General features: G+C 43.1%; 1 protein-coding gene across 1 annotated transcript in view; it reads left to right on the plus strand.

The window, feature by feature from the left end:
* Positions 1-15,745, plus strand: part of EMILIN2 (elastin microfibril interfacer 2) — a 36,236-nt gene extending 20,491 nt beyond the window's left edge. Inside the window, exons 5-8 of the mRNA XM_005517234.3 lie at positions 2,863-3,195; positions 3,736-3,774; positions 10,010-10,147; positions 10,614-15,745. Coding sequence (XP_005517291.2) covers positions 2,863-3,195; positions 3,736-3,774; positions 10,010-10,147; positions 10,614-10,951 — 848 coding nt within the window. The 3' untranslated portion in view covers positions 10,952-15,745. The remainder of the gene's footprint in view (positions 1-2,862; positions 3,196-3,735; positions 3,775-10,009; positions 10,148-10,613) is intronic.
* The last annotated feature ends 515 nt before the right edge of the window (positions 15,746-16,260 follow it).

A 16,260-nucleotide genomic window follows, 5' to 3' on the forward strand; every position in this document is an offset into this window, starting at 1 on the left:
CTGAAAGCCATGTTAAAGTTGGAGGACTCTTTTAATGTACTGCCCTTCTGTATATATACCCACAAAGTTTTCCAGGACTCAAAAGTGTGGTCTTGCAGCCAGATACTGTGCTGGGAGTGCAGTTTGCTTTGGTTACAGTTATTTGACCTGACCTGCAATTCCTATGGTAGTTGTCTGTGTAGCAGGGTTTTGAAACCAACAGCAAAATGTTGTCTGATGAAGTTGTGGCCTAATAAACCAAATGTGTGCTCTGCATTACGGTATGGGTAAAATGCAACATAAAATTTTTAATGCTGTAGTGTGAATAGTCATATAGTCAATTCCTCTGGGCTCCCTGTGAGCTTGTGCACAATGCTGCTTTCTAACATAATTGTAAAATCCTCTTGGTGTCTATAACAAAACTCAAGTGAGGTCTTTTTGGCTTCTTGTGAGACCAGTCACAAATTCCTTTACTCTCTACTTAGCTTTAAGCATTTTGTTTCTGTGTGTTTTGGGGGCTGAGGAGAGCATGAGAAGATGCTGGTATATGGTGTGGTGACCACATTGTCACTCACAACAGTGAAGACAAGCAGTGCAGCAAGGATGCTGCTGCTGAGGAGTGTTACTGTTCCTAGCTGTGTAATGATCTCAGCTCTATTCTCTGCCTTCCCAGCTAGGTGGGAAGATTGTTTTTCATGGCAAAAGCAGATCTCTACTCACACGTATCTGATTACTTCCACTTGAAGTTGAGCTTCAGGCGAGTGATTCTAGATTTAGTTTTATGGATATGGGTCAGTTCTGAATATTGCAGTATTGATGTTGCGTGCAAGGAAGCAGTTCGCTCAGGATATGGGATTTCAGCAGTTGATAGCTATTTAAAGGTCTAGAAAAGCAAGCAGAGAAATGCATTCATTTTCATTTATGCTTAGCATAATTGACTCAATAAATGACAAGTACATGCATCCCAAGGTAAAGTACTTTGTAAATTTGTTTTTTCAGTGAGGTTAATCTGAAGATTTTACTTGAAGGTCTGAATCTATGCCTCTGTGGAAAGAAGTTGTCTTACAAAGTCAATAATTCTGTTAAAAAATTCACAGATACATCGTATTCCATTTTGATACTTTCAGGTTTTTTTGAAAATTTTTATAAGATTTTTTTTAATTTTAAGGTTTTTATGAAAATAGTTTAAGTCTGTATAAAGCAAACATTTCACTGTTTAGGCCTCTGCCTTTTGGACAAAGTTACTGAGTGAGTTTCAGCCCAGCTTTGTGATACGTCACTTGTATGAGTTTCAATTCTCCTGGTGGTTAAAAGTCAGCCAGCAAGGCTCAGGGAGGATTTTTTTCTAGCAGCCATATCTAGCAAATGAATGCAGGTGGTGTGACATATGACTTCAGACAGCATCCCAGTATTCCTGAAGGCTTATGTGGGCTTTTTAAGGCTTTTACGAGACTGAAAACAAGAAATGCACCAGGGTAAAGTGCAGGTGTTGAGTAGTCACAAACCAGTACGTGGGTTGTTGGTGACGCTGTCTGGACCTCAGCCATGTGTTAAGGACAATAGCTGCACAACCTTGTTGTAAGCTTTTCCCCAAAGGTGCAGAGTAAGGCTCTCCTGGGGTCCCCAGACGCACAGCAGAGCCAGGGGAGGCCTCACACCATATCTGCCTCTTGGCACAGCCAGATGGCTTAGCCCTAGCCACTGGTGAATTTGCTAGGCTGAATTTGGACTGTACTGAATTGAAGTGCTTCATTGTGAGCACCACTCAGAGAGGTGGTCTCCACTGGGGACCTTGGCAAGCATCTCTGGTGTGTGACGAGCTGTAGCAGATAAATTTGCAACAGGATGTTTGCCCATTTCCACAGAAACTCACATCCATACCTGCACCTAAAGACATGTTTTGTTCTCAAAATGCAACCAAGGTAACCTATGCTGAACCTATGTTGAATTTAGCATGAAATGCTGCTGATTATGTGTAAAAGCTGTCATTGCATCTGCTAAAATCTACACACTTGTAAATTTCTGCTCTTAGTGTAAATGTAATTCAGCTTTACTCTTGGGAGAGCATTGCATCCTTAAGTGTCATCTAGGACTTCATTTTTGTGAATAAACCAGAATTCCTATAAAAGGCTTAGAACTTGACCAATACACAAATGGAACCATGTCAGCTCTGCTCAACCCTGATGTCATATGGGTTGGCTGCCCCAATGGAAAAGTTTTTTAATGGTATCTCTTCTATTTAAACAATAAAGAATTTAGTGGTAGATTATATCCTTGAGTTCTGCCTTCATCAGAAAATATTAGTAATGGAAGTACTTGGACATTTACATCTGTTCCTTTTTAAAGAAAGGGAAAAAAAACTCTGAAGTCGTGTACATTTACTGATTTTTTTTTCTGTGGATTATTTTCTTTGTGATCATGCTAAAGGGACAGCCTTGTGCTAAGAGTTGTGTGAGTGCAGAGTCGAAAGCAAGTGCAGTGGGTGTGAGGGGTTGAGGAGAACTGAATTGAAAGAGGGGAGAGTGATAGCACACTCTGGAATGAAGATACCAGTGGGAATAAGGGTGATAGCCTGCTTGGTGCAGAAAGGCCAAGCTGGTGTAGCAATTGAATGAATGTTCATAGGTTATTTGATTTCTGCTTGTCCTGTCTCCAGGCTTACTTCATTCCTTTCCCTGTCACACAGGCTGTAAAGAGTGGAGTCTGTAGTACTTCAGGAGTGGAACAGTGTTTAGCCAGTGCAGTCTTGGGTCTGAGGGAACAGGTGGCCTCCAACAGAGTCCTGTTTTATTTTGAAGTATTTATTGTGCAAAACTATGCAATCTTGTGTTCTATTTTAGGCAAATAATTTTGTATTTTTCTTCCTCTTTCATCATGCCAAAGGGAGACCAGGAGTACCACAGCAGCCGTTGCCACCGAGGCCACCCGTGCAGCCCCAGCCTGGCATATCCCTGCTGCCCTCGAGGCCCAGGATGCAACCCCCACGACAGAGGGTCCCCCTCCTGCCACCACAGCTGAGACCTCCTCCACGCCCAGCTCTGCCAGGCTCAGCAGTTGTGCCACTTCTGCCTGGAACAACCGGCATCATCTTGGAGACTGGGGAGGCAGGGCCTCCTGGCACAGTTTTGATGTCTGGGAGAGGGCGTCTTAGGAGTGTGGATGGCCAGGCTGGCCAAAGTACCATGCCCATTGCTGAAGGGTATGCTGGAGCACCAGGTGAGAGAACCAACTCCTGACTGAGTGCAATGGACATGTCAGGCATTGCTGGAGAGGTGACGCCGAGATCTGCTGTGCTTTACCAGCCCCTTTTTGTCCTTTCATGGGCACTGAGGCTGTTGGGAATGGGTTTACAGCAGATTTGTGAATGGGCCTCTGCAGCCTCCAGCTGGCTGCAGAAGTAGGGGAAACACAATCAGTGCCAGTTTTGCTGCCTTTCCAAGGATGCAGAAAGCATGAGGTCAGCAGAGATGATGTAAAATCCTTGGTAACCACAGCAGTCTTTGCCACTAGGGAAACTTTTTTTTTTTCCATTGTGTTTGCAGTGGATTTAGTACATTGGAGTAATAACTTGGTTCTCTTTGCCACGACCACCCCAGTTTAACAATAATTGAGCATTTCATAGGAGACACTATTTAACAGCTGTTTTGGTAGGTTGCTGTTCAGAAACCAGAGATGCTTTTTAAAGGACTGCAGTGATAATTGGTCATAATGTACTCTGCTGTGTACTGAGTCACACATACTACTTTTCCTTTGTAGGATATCCAAAGTCATCTCATTCTACCACGGATTCACAAGGTAAGGCAGTTTTTTCCTAGAAATTTTTCACATGGGTTCCTAACATTTATTTCAGTCCCTGGAAGGTCATGGTTGAGAGAAAAAAAAGTGTTAATTTTTATTATTTTAGTATTAATTTATTATTAATATTTTAGTATTTAGAGTTGTTTAGCATTGAGGAAAATCTGACTTATTTTTGCTATACCTAAGCATTAAAACATACATAATCTGTATCTTTTGAAAATATGGAGGTGGGGAGAGGAGTTAGGTTTCGAAAAATCATTTTGGTTTCTTGCTACTTACTTCACTGTGTTTTTTTTTAAATACAGAGAGTTTGTATTTTCTAGCTAATGTCAGTATGGACCTTTCTGTTTGCCTTCTTAATGAGTAAATAAATAGATATTTATGATGTTTTTATTATTTCTTTAATAAAACATGTATAAGGCCAAGACTAAGATCTTGAATAACTGCTGTGTCTTAGCCTAGTGCACGAAGTTGTTCTCTTGGGAGAGTTTCTGGCTTTGTCATAGTCACCAGGGCTTGAGTTCCTGACTTCAGTGAAAGCAGAAGTGCTACCACTGACAGCTAGTGATTAAAATGATTCAAAATGAAGTTTTCTTGGTTTGCTGGGGTGCTTTTTAAATAACTGTTAATATCACAATTTATTTATGAATTTGTATGATGAACAGGTATAAAATGTATGTGGGATGTGCTGGTTGGCCTGGATATATATGTTGATAGGGTGCTGCCAGCCCTGCAGCCTCATACTCGGGATATTATCAAACCATGGGAAATGTTATCCTTGATCAAAGTATTTCCACATCCTCCTCAAAAAAAGCTATTTCATCTAAATTTGTTTGAGGAAACATGGGCGATAGATGGAAGTAAAATATTAGGGCTTTATGGAATCCAAAAACCTACTGCCCCAGGACTTAGTTTGATGGCCATAACAAAATCACAAATACATTTCATGAAGAATGGTCTGGGGACTGACAAAAAAAGAATTGCAAAGAGTTCATGCTCTCATTGTGATAATTATACCTGCTAATTAAAATTCCATCATAGCCTTAAAGCAATATTTTTGCATTTTGAGGATTGTGGTAGTAAGAACAGGCAGCAATAGATGAGGTTTCTGGAAGAGGATAAGAAGTAAAGAAACATTCATTTATCTTGATGCCAGCAAAGCCAATATAGGTGTCTAGATTTCTGTGATAAATGGATTTCCTGGGGGTTTTCTTCCCATTGCAATTTATAGATGGTAGTATTTTAATAAGTTTATGCTAAAACTGTGTGAAACAGTAGGTGGATGTTAGAAGGGTTGAAAAGGCAGGGTAAGGCAGGAGTGCGCCCATCTGCTGCTTGGTGGAACACGCTGGTGGAACAGTTACCAACCTGAGATCCACAGGGAGCTGGGCTTGACCAAGGAGTTCATTTTCCTGATCCATGTCACTGGATACCTATCTAAATACAAGATATTCCTGCTGATCTGTCCTTAAAATTCCCACAGTGTGCCTTACAGACTTCAATGGCAGATAGTCAGAAAACGGAGAGATAAGGGTGGTACCAAAAGCTGTTAAGACTTCTGTGGAGTTGGAGCATTTGCATCCACTGTCCCTAATCTGGACTGGATGGATGGGCTGAGGACAACTGGATGAGGTTCAACATGACCAAGTACCAGGTCCTGCACTTTGGCCTCAATAAGCTCCTGCAGTGCTACAGGCTTGGGGCAGAGTGGCTGGAAAGCTTCACAGAGGAAAAGGACTTTGGGGTGCTGGTCAACAGTGGCTGAATATGAGCCAGGGTGTGCCCAGGTGGCCAAGAAGGCCAATGGCAACCCACCCTCTATCACGAATAGTGTGGCCAGCAGGAGTAGGGAAGCAATTCTTCCCCTGTATTTGCCATAGGTGAGGTCACACCTCAGTGCTGTGTCCAGTTCTGGGCCCCTCAGTTCAGGAAGGACACTGAGGGGCTGGAGCATGTCCAGAGAAGGGCAGCAATGCTGGTGAAGGGTCTGGAGGACATGTCCCATGAGGAGCGGCTGAGGGGGCTGGGGGTGTTTAGCCTGGAGAAAAGGAGGCTCAGGGGTGACTTTATTGCTCTCTGCAAACACCTGAAAGGAGGCTGTAGCCAGCTGGGGGTCGGCCTCTTCTCCCGGGCAACAAGTGACAGGACCAGAGGGCAAGCCTTAAACTGCACCAGGGGAGGATTAGGCTGGATATGAGGAAGAGTTTATTCACAGAAAGGGTGATTAGGCTGCCCAGGAAGGTGGTGGAGTCACAGTCTCTGGAAGTGTTTAAGGAATGACTCTTCGTGGGACTGAGTGCATTGGCCCAGTTGACACAGTGGTGTTTGGTCATAGGATGGACTCGATGATCTCAGATGTCTTTTCCAGTCAAACTGAATCTGTGATTCTGTGATTCTAATTGTCAGTGTCTGAAGAAGAGAGAACATTCTGGAACAGAATTCAGCAGTTAACAGTGCTGTGGAAATTAACAGCTGGGGAAGGGAAGATTTTTTTGGCTTTTTGGAGGAAGAACTTACTGTATAAATAAGACATCAAGGAATCCTTACTGTCTAATTAGTTCAGGACAACCATTTATGATATCTTTAGCAGTCTTCACCCAGTACATTTTGTGGCACTCAAATTCAAATCTGAAAGATGACCAGACCTTCTTGTACTATAATTCCTAATTTAAGAAGCTTGTACTATTAAAATGGCCTTCTGATCACTCTTTCATTTCTGTTTCTGAATAGCTTCTGTTACATAAAAGCACTGCTCAGGAGGAAGTTGAGGGCTTGAATTCTGTCTCCTGGGACTAAAGTAGCCCACTTTCATGCTTTTCTTGAATGCTGAGGCATAATTTGCACATTTTCAGTACCAGAGAATTCCTTGATTTTTTTTTCAGATTCCTTAGCTATGTATAAGGAGCAGTAGGTAAGTGCTGGAGCAATATTTTCTTGCTGCAGTGTGAAAGGATGGCGTTGTAAGAGCAGACAGATGTTACTAACAGACTCAGGAGGAAAGTTTGTGTGTCTTCATAACACTGAGATAACATCCGCATCAGAATCACTGTGACTTAGCAGAGCAGCTTCATTGAGCACTGCCTCGTGGGAATCACATCAGTGATCACATAGTGCTGCATAGGCAGGAGGAATGTTTCTGAAAATGAGATGTTAAGGTCAAATTGGAGAGTTTAAAAAAAAAATAGGCAGGGAGGTGATAAATTGCTTGTATTTTTGTCCCGTTTCTCTAACTGAAATCACACACTTTTCCTTTATTTAGATTTAGGGGTATTGACCATTTGTGAAAGAAAATCTGACAAATCCTCTTTACTCTTACTGACAAATGAATTACATACTTACAGTCTCTTTCCTGTGTCAGTTCTTGAAGAATCCTCATTCCAGTTGCTGAGCAGTTGTCAGCAGCACAATCACACTTATTTTTTTTCTCCTTTCATCCTAATAGCAAATGCCTAGGCTGTGTGCTCTTTTGTTTTGCTTAATGATTTATTTTTTTTTAATTTTATTTCCTTCTGGCCCTTGAGCTCTGTGGGAGGCATGAACTCTGCTTGGAAGTCAAAAGAGAGGTGGAGAACCAGAAACACAGCTAGCAGATGGGTGGAAGTAGATGTAGCCTAACAAGGGCCACCCATGCATCTTCTGTGGTTTTTGACTCTCCAGAATGCATTACAGTAGCTTAGATTGCCAAGAACAGACTTACCTGCTCCTGCTTACATGTATGTGCAATATCTCAAGTGAAACCTTCTTGAATGCATCTGAAGCCAAAAGAGCTTCTTCCTCCCCCAAAAGAGGGAGTTAAACTGTCAGAGGTTGAATCTTTTGTGAAACTTTTTGTCTGCCTAGCATTTTCTTCATCAGAGCTGTGCCTGTGGTTCACAACTTTTAAATGCTTTAATTTTTTATTTTTTTCTGATGTTTATACTTCAACAATATTGACTGCTTAAATGAAAGTAGCATCCAAGCCTGGACCTTCCTTTGAGAAGCTGAACTTCAATCTTTGCATGAGGAAAAGCGTTTGCAAGAGGGGACATGTAAGAGAGGGTGGTGCAGCTCTCTGTGAAGTTCTGCAAAAGCACTGCTGAGCTGTTGGTAGGAATTGTGAAAACTTCAAACAGGCACAACTCCAGCTGGAAGAGGGGAAGAGAGCACAGACACACTGCATCTTTACTGTGTCTCCTTACATTGACCCCTGAACTGATCTGCAGGGTATTTAGTCAGGTTTAAGATTTCTCCTTTGAACAGATACCTATGGTGTGCTAAACTGCGCTGCAGATCTGAAGAAATTTCATCAGCATAGCAACAAGTAACTATTTCTAGTAACTATTCTAGCAATTAGTGAAGGAAAATCTTGAAGGAAGCCCTGGAGAGCCAGGGTAGGAGTGACTCCCTTACTCAGATGACATTAACCCAAACAGGACTGTAGCTGCTCCAAAGCTGGCAGTGTTTCTGGGCAGGCAACAGATAGTTTGTTCCATTCGTGCAGTGTGACTGCAGGGGATAGAAACCTTTTGAGTGAGCCAAAAATCTGAGGTGTGTCTTCAGTTAATTTCAGTCTGAGAGTAGCTTTCTGTGTAAGTAGTGTTGTGTTAAGGTGGTGGAGCTTTACAGCAGCTGTTTAAGTAGACTTCCTGCAATTAATTTTGGCCCTTTCAAATAACCTCATCTTAGCTTGCAGGATCACCTGCAGGCACACTGGCAGGTAGGAGTAATGAAAAAGGGCTTCTGTCTATCTTCTGATCTTGAGACAAAATGCTGAATAAGAAGATTTCTAAAGATAGTGAGGCAGCTGGTTACCAGCCCCTGAGGGAAATCAACATAGTTATCTGCCAGTTCTGAAGTTTCAGGCATGTCTTCCCCTTTGCCTTCTCCTTCCCACCCCCCAGGGCTGAGTTATTCAGGAAAACAGTGGATAGCAGAACATTTGTATATCCACATTTTAGACTGTTATGTGTCTTTTTAAACTTCAAATTTTAAGCAATATCATGTGAATTAGACTGGATTTTAGGAAAAGTGTTTTTACCCAGAGGGTGATCAGGCACTGCAGTGGGCTCCCCAGGGAAGCGGTCACAGCACCAGCCTGACGGAGTTCAAGAAGTGTTTGGTCAGTGCTCCCAGGGACAAGGTGTGATTGTTGGGGTATCCTGTGCAGGGCCAGGAGCTGGACTTAGATGGTCCTTGTGGGTCCCTTCTAATTCAGGATTTGATGAATTTAGCATTTGTTACTGATGGGCATCTCTGAAAGGGAGAGACCAAACATTAATTTTAAGGAAGGCAGAAGGAGCAGGGTGAAACAGCAGCTGTGGACATCTTTAGCTACTTGCCCAGACAAAGCAACAGGAATTGACTACTTCTAGGAGTGTGTACTGCCTTAAGGAAAATGTTTAAAGGGAAGGTAACTGGAATGGGACTAATACGTGGCTGAGCACTGAACACTTGCTATTAAATCAGTCTGCTAAAAGTAAAAATTCATTTTAATTGTCCAAATTATATTTCATCCGACTCAATATAACAGCAGTGTTCTTCTAGTAGCCAGATAGCCACTATAAAATACCCAAGTATTAGTTAGGTATCTTTAAAATACCTGTCTGTTTGATCTGCTGAGAAAAGAAGAAAAAATTGCAAAGTGAAAGGTCCCCCAAAACAGGAGTGCTGGAGAGAGACAAAAGGTTATCTTTGCATTACTATGGAAGTGTTATACATTCTTATAGCCATTTACACTATGCCTTGGCAGAGAGAAAGTGGGAGATCTGTGTAAGCTGTGCACAGCTTCTCAGCATGACAAGGAAAGCTGGCACGAGCTATAGTCTTCAGCATTCCTATGGCCATTGTGAGAGTGATGGAGAGTGGAGATGTTGAAAGGCAGCCTCTGTCCTGAAGAAGGTCTTTGGCAGAAGCATTGTTGAATTCAAAGGTGGTAGGATTTCCACTGCCAGCATTTACAAGCTGTGTACTGTTTCCTTAGAAGAAAAAAGAAAAAAAAAGAAAGATGAAAAAAACCAAACCAAAAAAATCTGTGGCCAAGGCAGGAACTTTATGGTGCTCAGTAAATTCTATGGTGAGACACCTGGGACATGGGCCAGCAATATGTACTCTGCTAATTCTGGCATCCTGCAATTGGCAGGATTAGTCCAAGTGGAGTATGTGCAGGGGCAGAGACAGTGGATTATAAAGCATCACAGGGAAAAGGCTGTGTTAACATCCCAATGTGACTGACTCATGTTGTTACCCATTTCAGGACCTGCCACTGCTGCTGTGCCCTCTCTGGTGTCATTTTCTGCTGGGCTCACACAGAAGCCTTTCTCCAGTGATGTCGGCGTGGTTCACTTCAACAAAGTGCTTGTGAACGATGGGGACTATTATAACCCCAACACAGGTAACAGCCAAAGAATGCAGCCACAGACATGCTAGACAGCCAGGAGCATGGATTATCAGTGTTCCATGTTACCAGCTCAACTCTACTGGTTGTGTTCCTCAGCCCACCTGAGGCCAGATAGCAGAGGTGTGGTTCCTTACTCATCCACTTCATCATGGCTGGGTGAAGTCATGGTGAAGATTTTCCTCCACTCACCTGGAGGGAGGGAGAGGGAGAGGGAGAGTAGGTTCTCATAGCACCTCCCCAAGGGGAGCTGGGGGCTGCCTCCTTCTCAAGCACCGAGGTGTTAGATGTGCCTGTGTCTTCATGACTTCAATCAGTTGGTTGCCTGCCCAGTCTGACCTTGTTGCAGTTGTATGAAGCTGTGGGTGACCCATGTGGGGACCACGTTTGTCATTGTGCTTATGGCAGTCAGGTGTCCCATTTTGAGTGGCTGTGGTCAGCCCAGTCTGCCTCTCTTCCGCAGGCATTTTCACATCGCCGTACGAAGGGCGCTACCTGATCACCGCCGTGCTGGCCCCGGAGAGGGATGAGTATGTAGAAGCGGTGCTGTCCGTCTCCAACGCGAGCGTGGCTCAGCTCCACACTGCTGGGTACAGAAGGGAACTGCTGGAGTATCACAAACCCTACTCAGGGAAACAGACCTGTGGTGGTCCTGGGACGTTCCACCTTGTTCTTCACCTCAAAGCAGGAGATGAAGTAAACGTTGTTGTGACAGGAGGCAAACTGGCCTACACAGACTCTGATGAAATGTACTCCACGTTTAGTGGAGTTCTCCTTTATCCTTCCATTTCTCATGTTTAGGTTTGCCTTGAACAGGGGAGAAGGGTAAGATATTCAGAAGAAATTAAGTGTAATAAAATTCAAAGCTTTAATATATTCAGTTTATATATTTGATTTCAGTGATGAGTTTTTAGTATGTATGGAAACATTTTCCTTGTCCCTTGTTTCCAGAGGTAGCTACAAAAGGCACTTTTCTGTAGCTAGATGAATTCCTTCCCAAGCCTTGGTTTACCTGTACAAGCAGAGCAATTGTTTAAACAGCAAGTATGTTCTCAATAGATACTTCTCCACTGTGCTCCTGCTATTTCCTATTCAATTGCCTTTGCAATTTTTTCCCTAGTTTTTCAAATTGTGCTTAGTGTATCAAAGTTTACATCTTTGCTCAAGTTTACAGTTGTGGTCAGCTGTTTTCATGTTTTCAGTAAAGCAGAGCCAAGAAAGTGAAATTGTAGTGGATATGGTTGATGATGTTTTATTCCTTGTATTATTTAGTAATGTGCATTGGCATAATCATTTTGTTCAGTGCAATTGCAAACCATGCTCGTGCAAAGCAAAATGATATTCAGCTGCATCAGTTTTCTTTTTTGCCTTTAAGGGCCAAACACAGTGTTAGGAGACAAGGTGAGAGACTCAGTCAGGTGGAAACAGCAGCACAGGGAGAAACTTGTCTCAGCATTCCACTGGGCAGATGTAAATGCAAGGTGCTGTTGCAACTGCTGAAATATTTAGAACAGTTACTGTCTATTTATGGAGTAAAAAAGATGATTAGTTGTTCATGATGCTCATGAGATTAATGCTTGCTGCTGGAAATTTGTAAGACGGGTCAGAAAAATCAGAATCAGCTTTGCTTAGCTAGAAAAATGGTGATTTTGAAAAGTTTAAGAAATTTTACAGGGTATGTTTCTGGCAGTCCAGCAGTACTTGCATTAGAAGGGAAGTTTTTGTCTTTGGTGAACTGTAGAAGACATATCAGAGAAAAAATGGTTGATAAAGGAAAGTAGTGTTATTAGTCAATATTGTCAAATGCACAAACCAACCCTCTGCCAGAGTCGTGACAGCCTCCTGCATCGGTACTTTTGAGTGAGGTTTGTCTTAACACTCAGCATCTGTTCATACAGATAAAGCAGCTTTCTTAGCTTAGACAGATAAACACATTAGATGCAGCAGTATTTTATTTTGCACACTAGCCGCCTCTCAGTGGAGGTAATAAAAATGATGCTTTGGCTCTTAGGAGTTAGCATTTTGACCACTTTTGTGGCTGAAAAGAAATCCAGCCACATTTAACTGAGAGCAGGACTGTATATTCATTTTTCACATGTACATACATTTGTCACCTGTACATTTTTTATATCAACTGATAGTTTTAGTAATCTGTTCATACTGCATAGAGTTGTATTTATCACAGTGGTCTGTGTAGTGTGTTTTCCTTATTACAAATGCAGAACAGCTGTTTGTAGCCTCAGAACAAACAACTTTTTTAGGTGAGGGAAGAACTCCCTGCACTGTAAAGCAGCACATTATATTTTGCTGCAGCCCTTCCCATCTGAGGAGATCAGATGAAGACTTGTGCTTTTGTTACTTAGTTTTGGAACAGATACTCCCTAATAACTGTGTTTCCAGGCAATGAGATGGGGCCTGCACACAACAAACTATCACATCCTGGAAGCTGATCTGCTTTAAGCAAAGCAGGCAAAAACACTTTTCTGTCCACAGAGGGCCTCTGAGTCAGTCCTAGTGCAGCTAAGGTTGCACTGGGGGAGTTGTGAGCACAGGAAGGAAACTCTGAGTGGAGTTTTAAAGCACCTGATTTGGGAAGATCTCTTGGCACCTGATTTCCAGAAATGACGGTGTTAGAGATAAGCAGAAGCTAGGGCTGCCTGTGTTCGTAGGAGGAAGGCTGTTTCTGACAGAGCAGCTGTTAGTCAGTAGCCAAAGATGTACAGTGAACTTGCCCTTCACAGCCTGATTGAAGGAGCCGCCTCCGACTCATTTCCCCGCACGCGTTTCTGGACCTGTGCGTTATCACGCAGTCAGCGACCGCACGCTTGTTCAAGGGGGGCTGAGCTTTCTTTTGTCCTTGCTGTCCCATGCCTTTCTAGGTCTCAGAATGGTAGGGGCAGACAGGAAGGGTTGTTTTCTGTGTTTCCAAAAACCAAGCATGTCGTACGCTTCTTTTTCATTTTAAAAGCATAATTTCTTGTTATGTACAAAAGCCAGAGAAGCACTTTTCCTTTCAGGATATTTTTCACTCTCCTCAAGAAAGCTGTGTTCTCTAAGAAGCTGGCTCCAGACTATGTGTGACTCAAGATTATTGTTGCCTGTTCTAAAAATGACTCATGGAAACAAACAAAATGAGCTGAGTGCTTAGGGAGACCTAGCTGGCAAACACAACCTTTTTGTTCCACCTACCTCCGAGTGAGAAATTTTTAAAAATCAGCAGCGCAAGTTTAGTGCTAAGAGTTGCAAAAGTTGTATTAATCACTTAGTTATTACCTAATTGCTCCAGGAGATTTCTAAATCCAACCCACAAATCTTCACAAGTGCAGTTCTGATGATGGGACAGGACCATCTTCCACCAGAAAGTTTCCCTTTAGACCCAGGATCTGCTGCTGCCTGTGCTGGGATGGTTTAAGCCCTCATAATGTAGCATTACTGGTATCTGTACACTGCTGTAGAGCATTCCCTAAATGTGTCACAGCAGGGCACAATCCCAGCACCTTGAGGACACCTTTAGACATTTCAGGGACAGCTTCCCATTCATCTCCAGCTGTGTGGGTGGGTAAAGCTATGACTTTTTACAAGGATCCCGTGTCAAAGATTCCTGCCTTTGTTGAGGGGGACTTGACCCTTAATTTGCACTTCCTTGGTAGCTGCTGTAATCAGGGTAGGTGGCTCAGTTCCTCCTAATGAGGTTATTTTCCTGGAGCTTACAGGGTGGAATATTCATCCACCTGAGAAGACCACAGGGATGTAGCCCATCAATAGGGAAAAGGAGGAAGGAACCTGAGTTTGTCTCTGCTCCAGTCAGTGGTTGGATTAAATAATAATAATGCAACAGCTGGAAGAGACTCAGGCACAAATGCATTCATAGGCCTGACAAGGGTTGGCTCCACACAGAGCATCCCAGCTTCAAGAGTCCTGCTCCGGAGTACCCTGAGCCTGCTGACAGAGCTTTTACATCTTTGGTGAGAATCAAGAGCAGCACACAAAAACCTGCACTGAAAGGAGCATTTCTCACAGTGGGTTTATGATTTGACTGACACATCCAGGAGAATCAACAAGCTCAAATAGGAAGCATCTGTTAACTGAGAAAGTTAAAAAAAATCCAGTAGGTGAGGGCTCTAAGACAGGGCTGGTGCCTGTTTCACAGATCACAGTGCTACCTTTTAGACCTGCTTTGTAGGTAGTTTAGTAATGCAGTATATGAGAATTGCAAGACTCTTACATGATACAGAATCTGTTGGGCCAAGTGCTGTAATTTGATATCAAAACAGAAAGAAACACAGACCCTACCAGGTGAAGCTGTACAGGCAGATGTGTGTCTGAGAGTCCCTCAGGCAGGCACAAGGCTCTGTGGTTCTTCAGGGACTGTAAATATCCAAACTAGATGAGTCCTCAGGGCAGCATAACTTGTGAGACAGGTGAGTTCCCAGAGGCAAGGCTTTAGCAGCAGAACATCTAAAGCCAAGCCAACATGATGACAGCCAGAGAGACTTGGCTCTGGCCAAACACGGCAAGCATATCCTAAAGCCCCAATGTGACATATAAATCAGTCATATCCCCAGGAAAGACTGCAGCAAAGCAGGAATAGAGATTTTCACTGCAAAAAGTGTAAAAAAAAATTCAACCTCATTATTCTAATTTGCTACGAAGACCTCTGGAGATAGCAGACATTTTTCTACTGTCCACTTTGAGAACACTCAAAGCAATAAGGACTTTCTGTGGTATTCTATCACATTTCCTTTCAGCACCTTTGTGCAGTGTCACTGAGACTTTGGTTTGGTGAAGTCAGCTGGCCCAACAAGGAAAATTACAAATAGTCAAGCAAGCTGTAGATAGAAAGCATAAGAAAGCAACTTGAAACAACATGCCCATCACCACCCCATGAAGCTTTAAAATGCACTGGGAACACAAGGTAAAGGGCTCCCCACCTGCAATTGGGAGATTCAGATTAGGATTGAACTTTTTCCTGAGAATATATATGCATTTGGAAGTGATTGCTGATTAGCTAAGTCCTTGTATTACAGCTCAGTAGTGGTTATGGGTCTTTCACTAAAACTAGAAGAAATTAATTTACGGTCTCAGCTTGGAAATGGGAGGAATATGCACTCCACTGAGACTTGCTCAGCAGGTAGAGGTTGGCTGCTGTTTGCTTCTGGATAATGGCACGGAGTTCAAATAATCCAGCTACCAGGAATACCTGGGGGCAGTCTCCTGTCATCACAAGACAGACTTGTGCTCCAGCCAACACAACCTTTTTGCAATGTACCCTGCAGACTTGGGGTGCAGAACAGCAGCTCTGCCAATTTTTTGTATATGGGAGACTTCAAACAACACCTTGTAACATGTTACTGCATAAGCAGGTTTTGGCATTTATTTCAGTATCTTGATTGTGAAATAAGGATCATTACTAGCATTTCTCAGTAAAAAGAAAAGTGCATTTCAAAGTATGCTTTAGGAGTGCATGTCTATACATATATTCATGCATATATAAAAATAATCTCAAAGGGGGAGAGAAATATCCAGGAACATGAAAAAACTGTGTGATAGAAAACAACTGCAGATATGTCCAAATAAAGCCTACCTCTTGTGTAATGCCTCAATGCTCTTTTGCTTTCCAGGGAATACAGCAGCACTCTGCCAAAATTTTTGCTCTCTTCTCCACAGCCTTTGGAACTGCACTTTCTGGCTTCCCAGTTAAGCTTGCATGCGTATTTGAAATGACTGTTTACTGTCAAGCACTGTTACATAGGCTTTGTAGTACACAGAAGTTCTGCCAGCAGAGCTCTTGTCCATCTTAGTTGCTCAGTCACTGCCCTGATTCCTGGCAAAGATATTGCAGTTGCAAGGGACCTACAACAATCACCTATTCCAAACGCCTGGCTAATTCAGGGCTCGACAAAAGCTGAAGCACGTTGTCATTGTCCAAATGCCTCTTCAACACTGACACGCTTGGGCATCCTGAGATGGCCCCTCCACTCCCCCAGCAGGAGGCAGGGGCAGAGCCCACAGGCACAGGACCTGGCATCTGCAGGGCTGAGCCTGCCACTGCTGCGAGCAAGTCTGTGCCTGCTCCACGAGCAGACAGCAAGGGCTGTCCATGCCCAGGA

This window comes from Pseudopodoces humilis, chromosome 1, assembly GCF_049639895.1.
Source record: "Pseudopodoces humilis isolate 2021_Gansu_Grassland_sample_001 chromosome 1, ASM4963989v1, whole genome shotgun sequence".
In the NCBI taxonomy this organism is placed as follows: Eukaryota; Metazoa; Chordata; class Aves; order Passeriformes; family Paridae; genus Pseudopodoces; species Pseudopodoces humilis.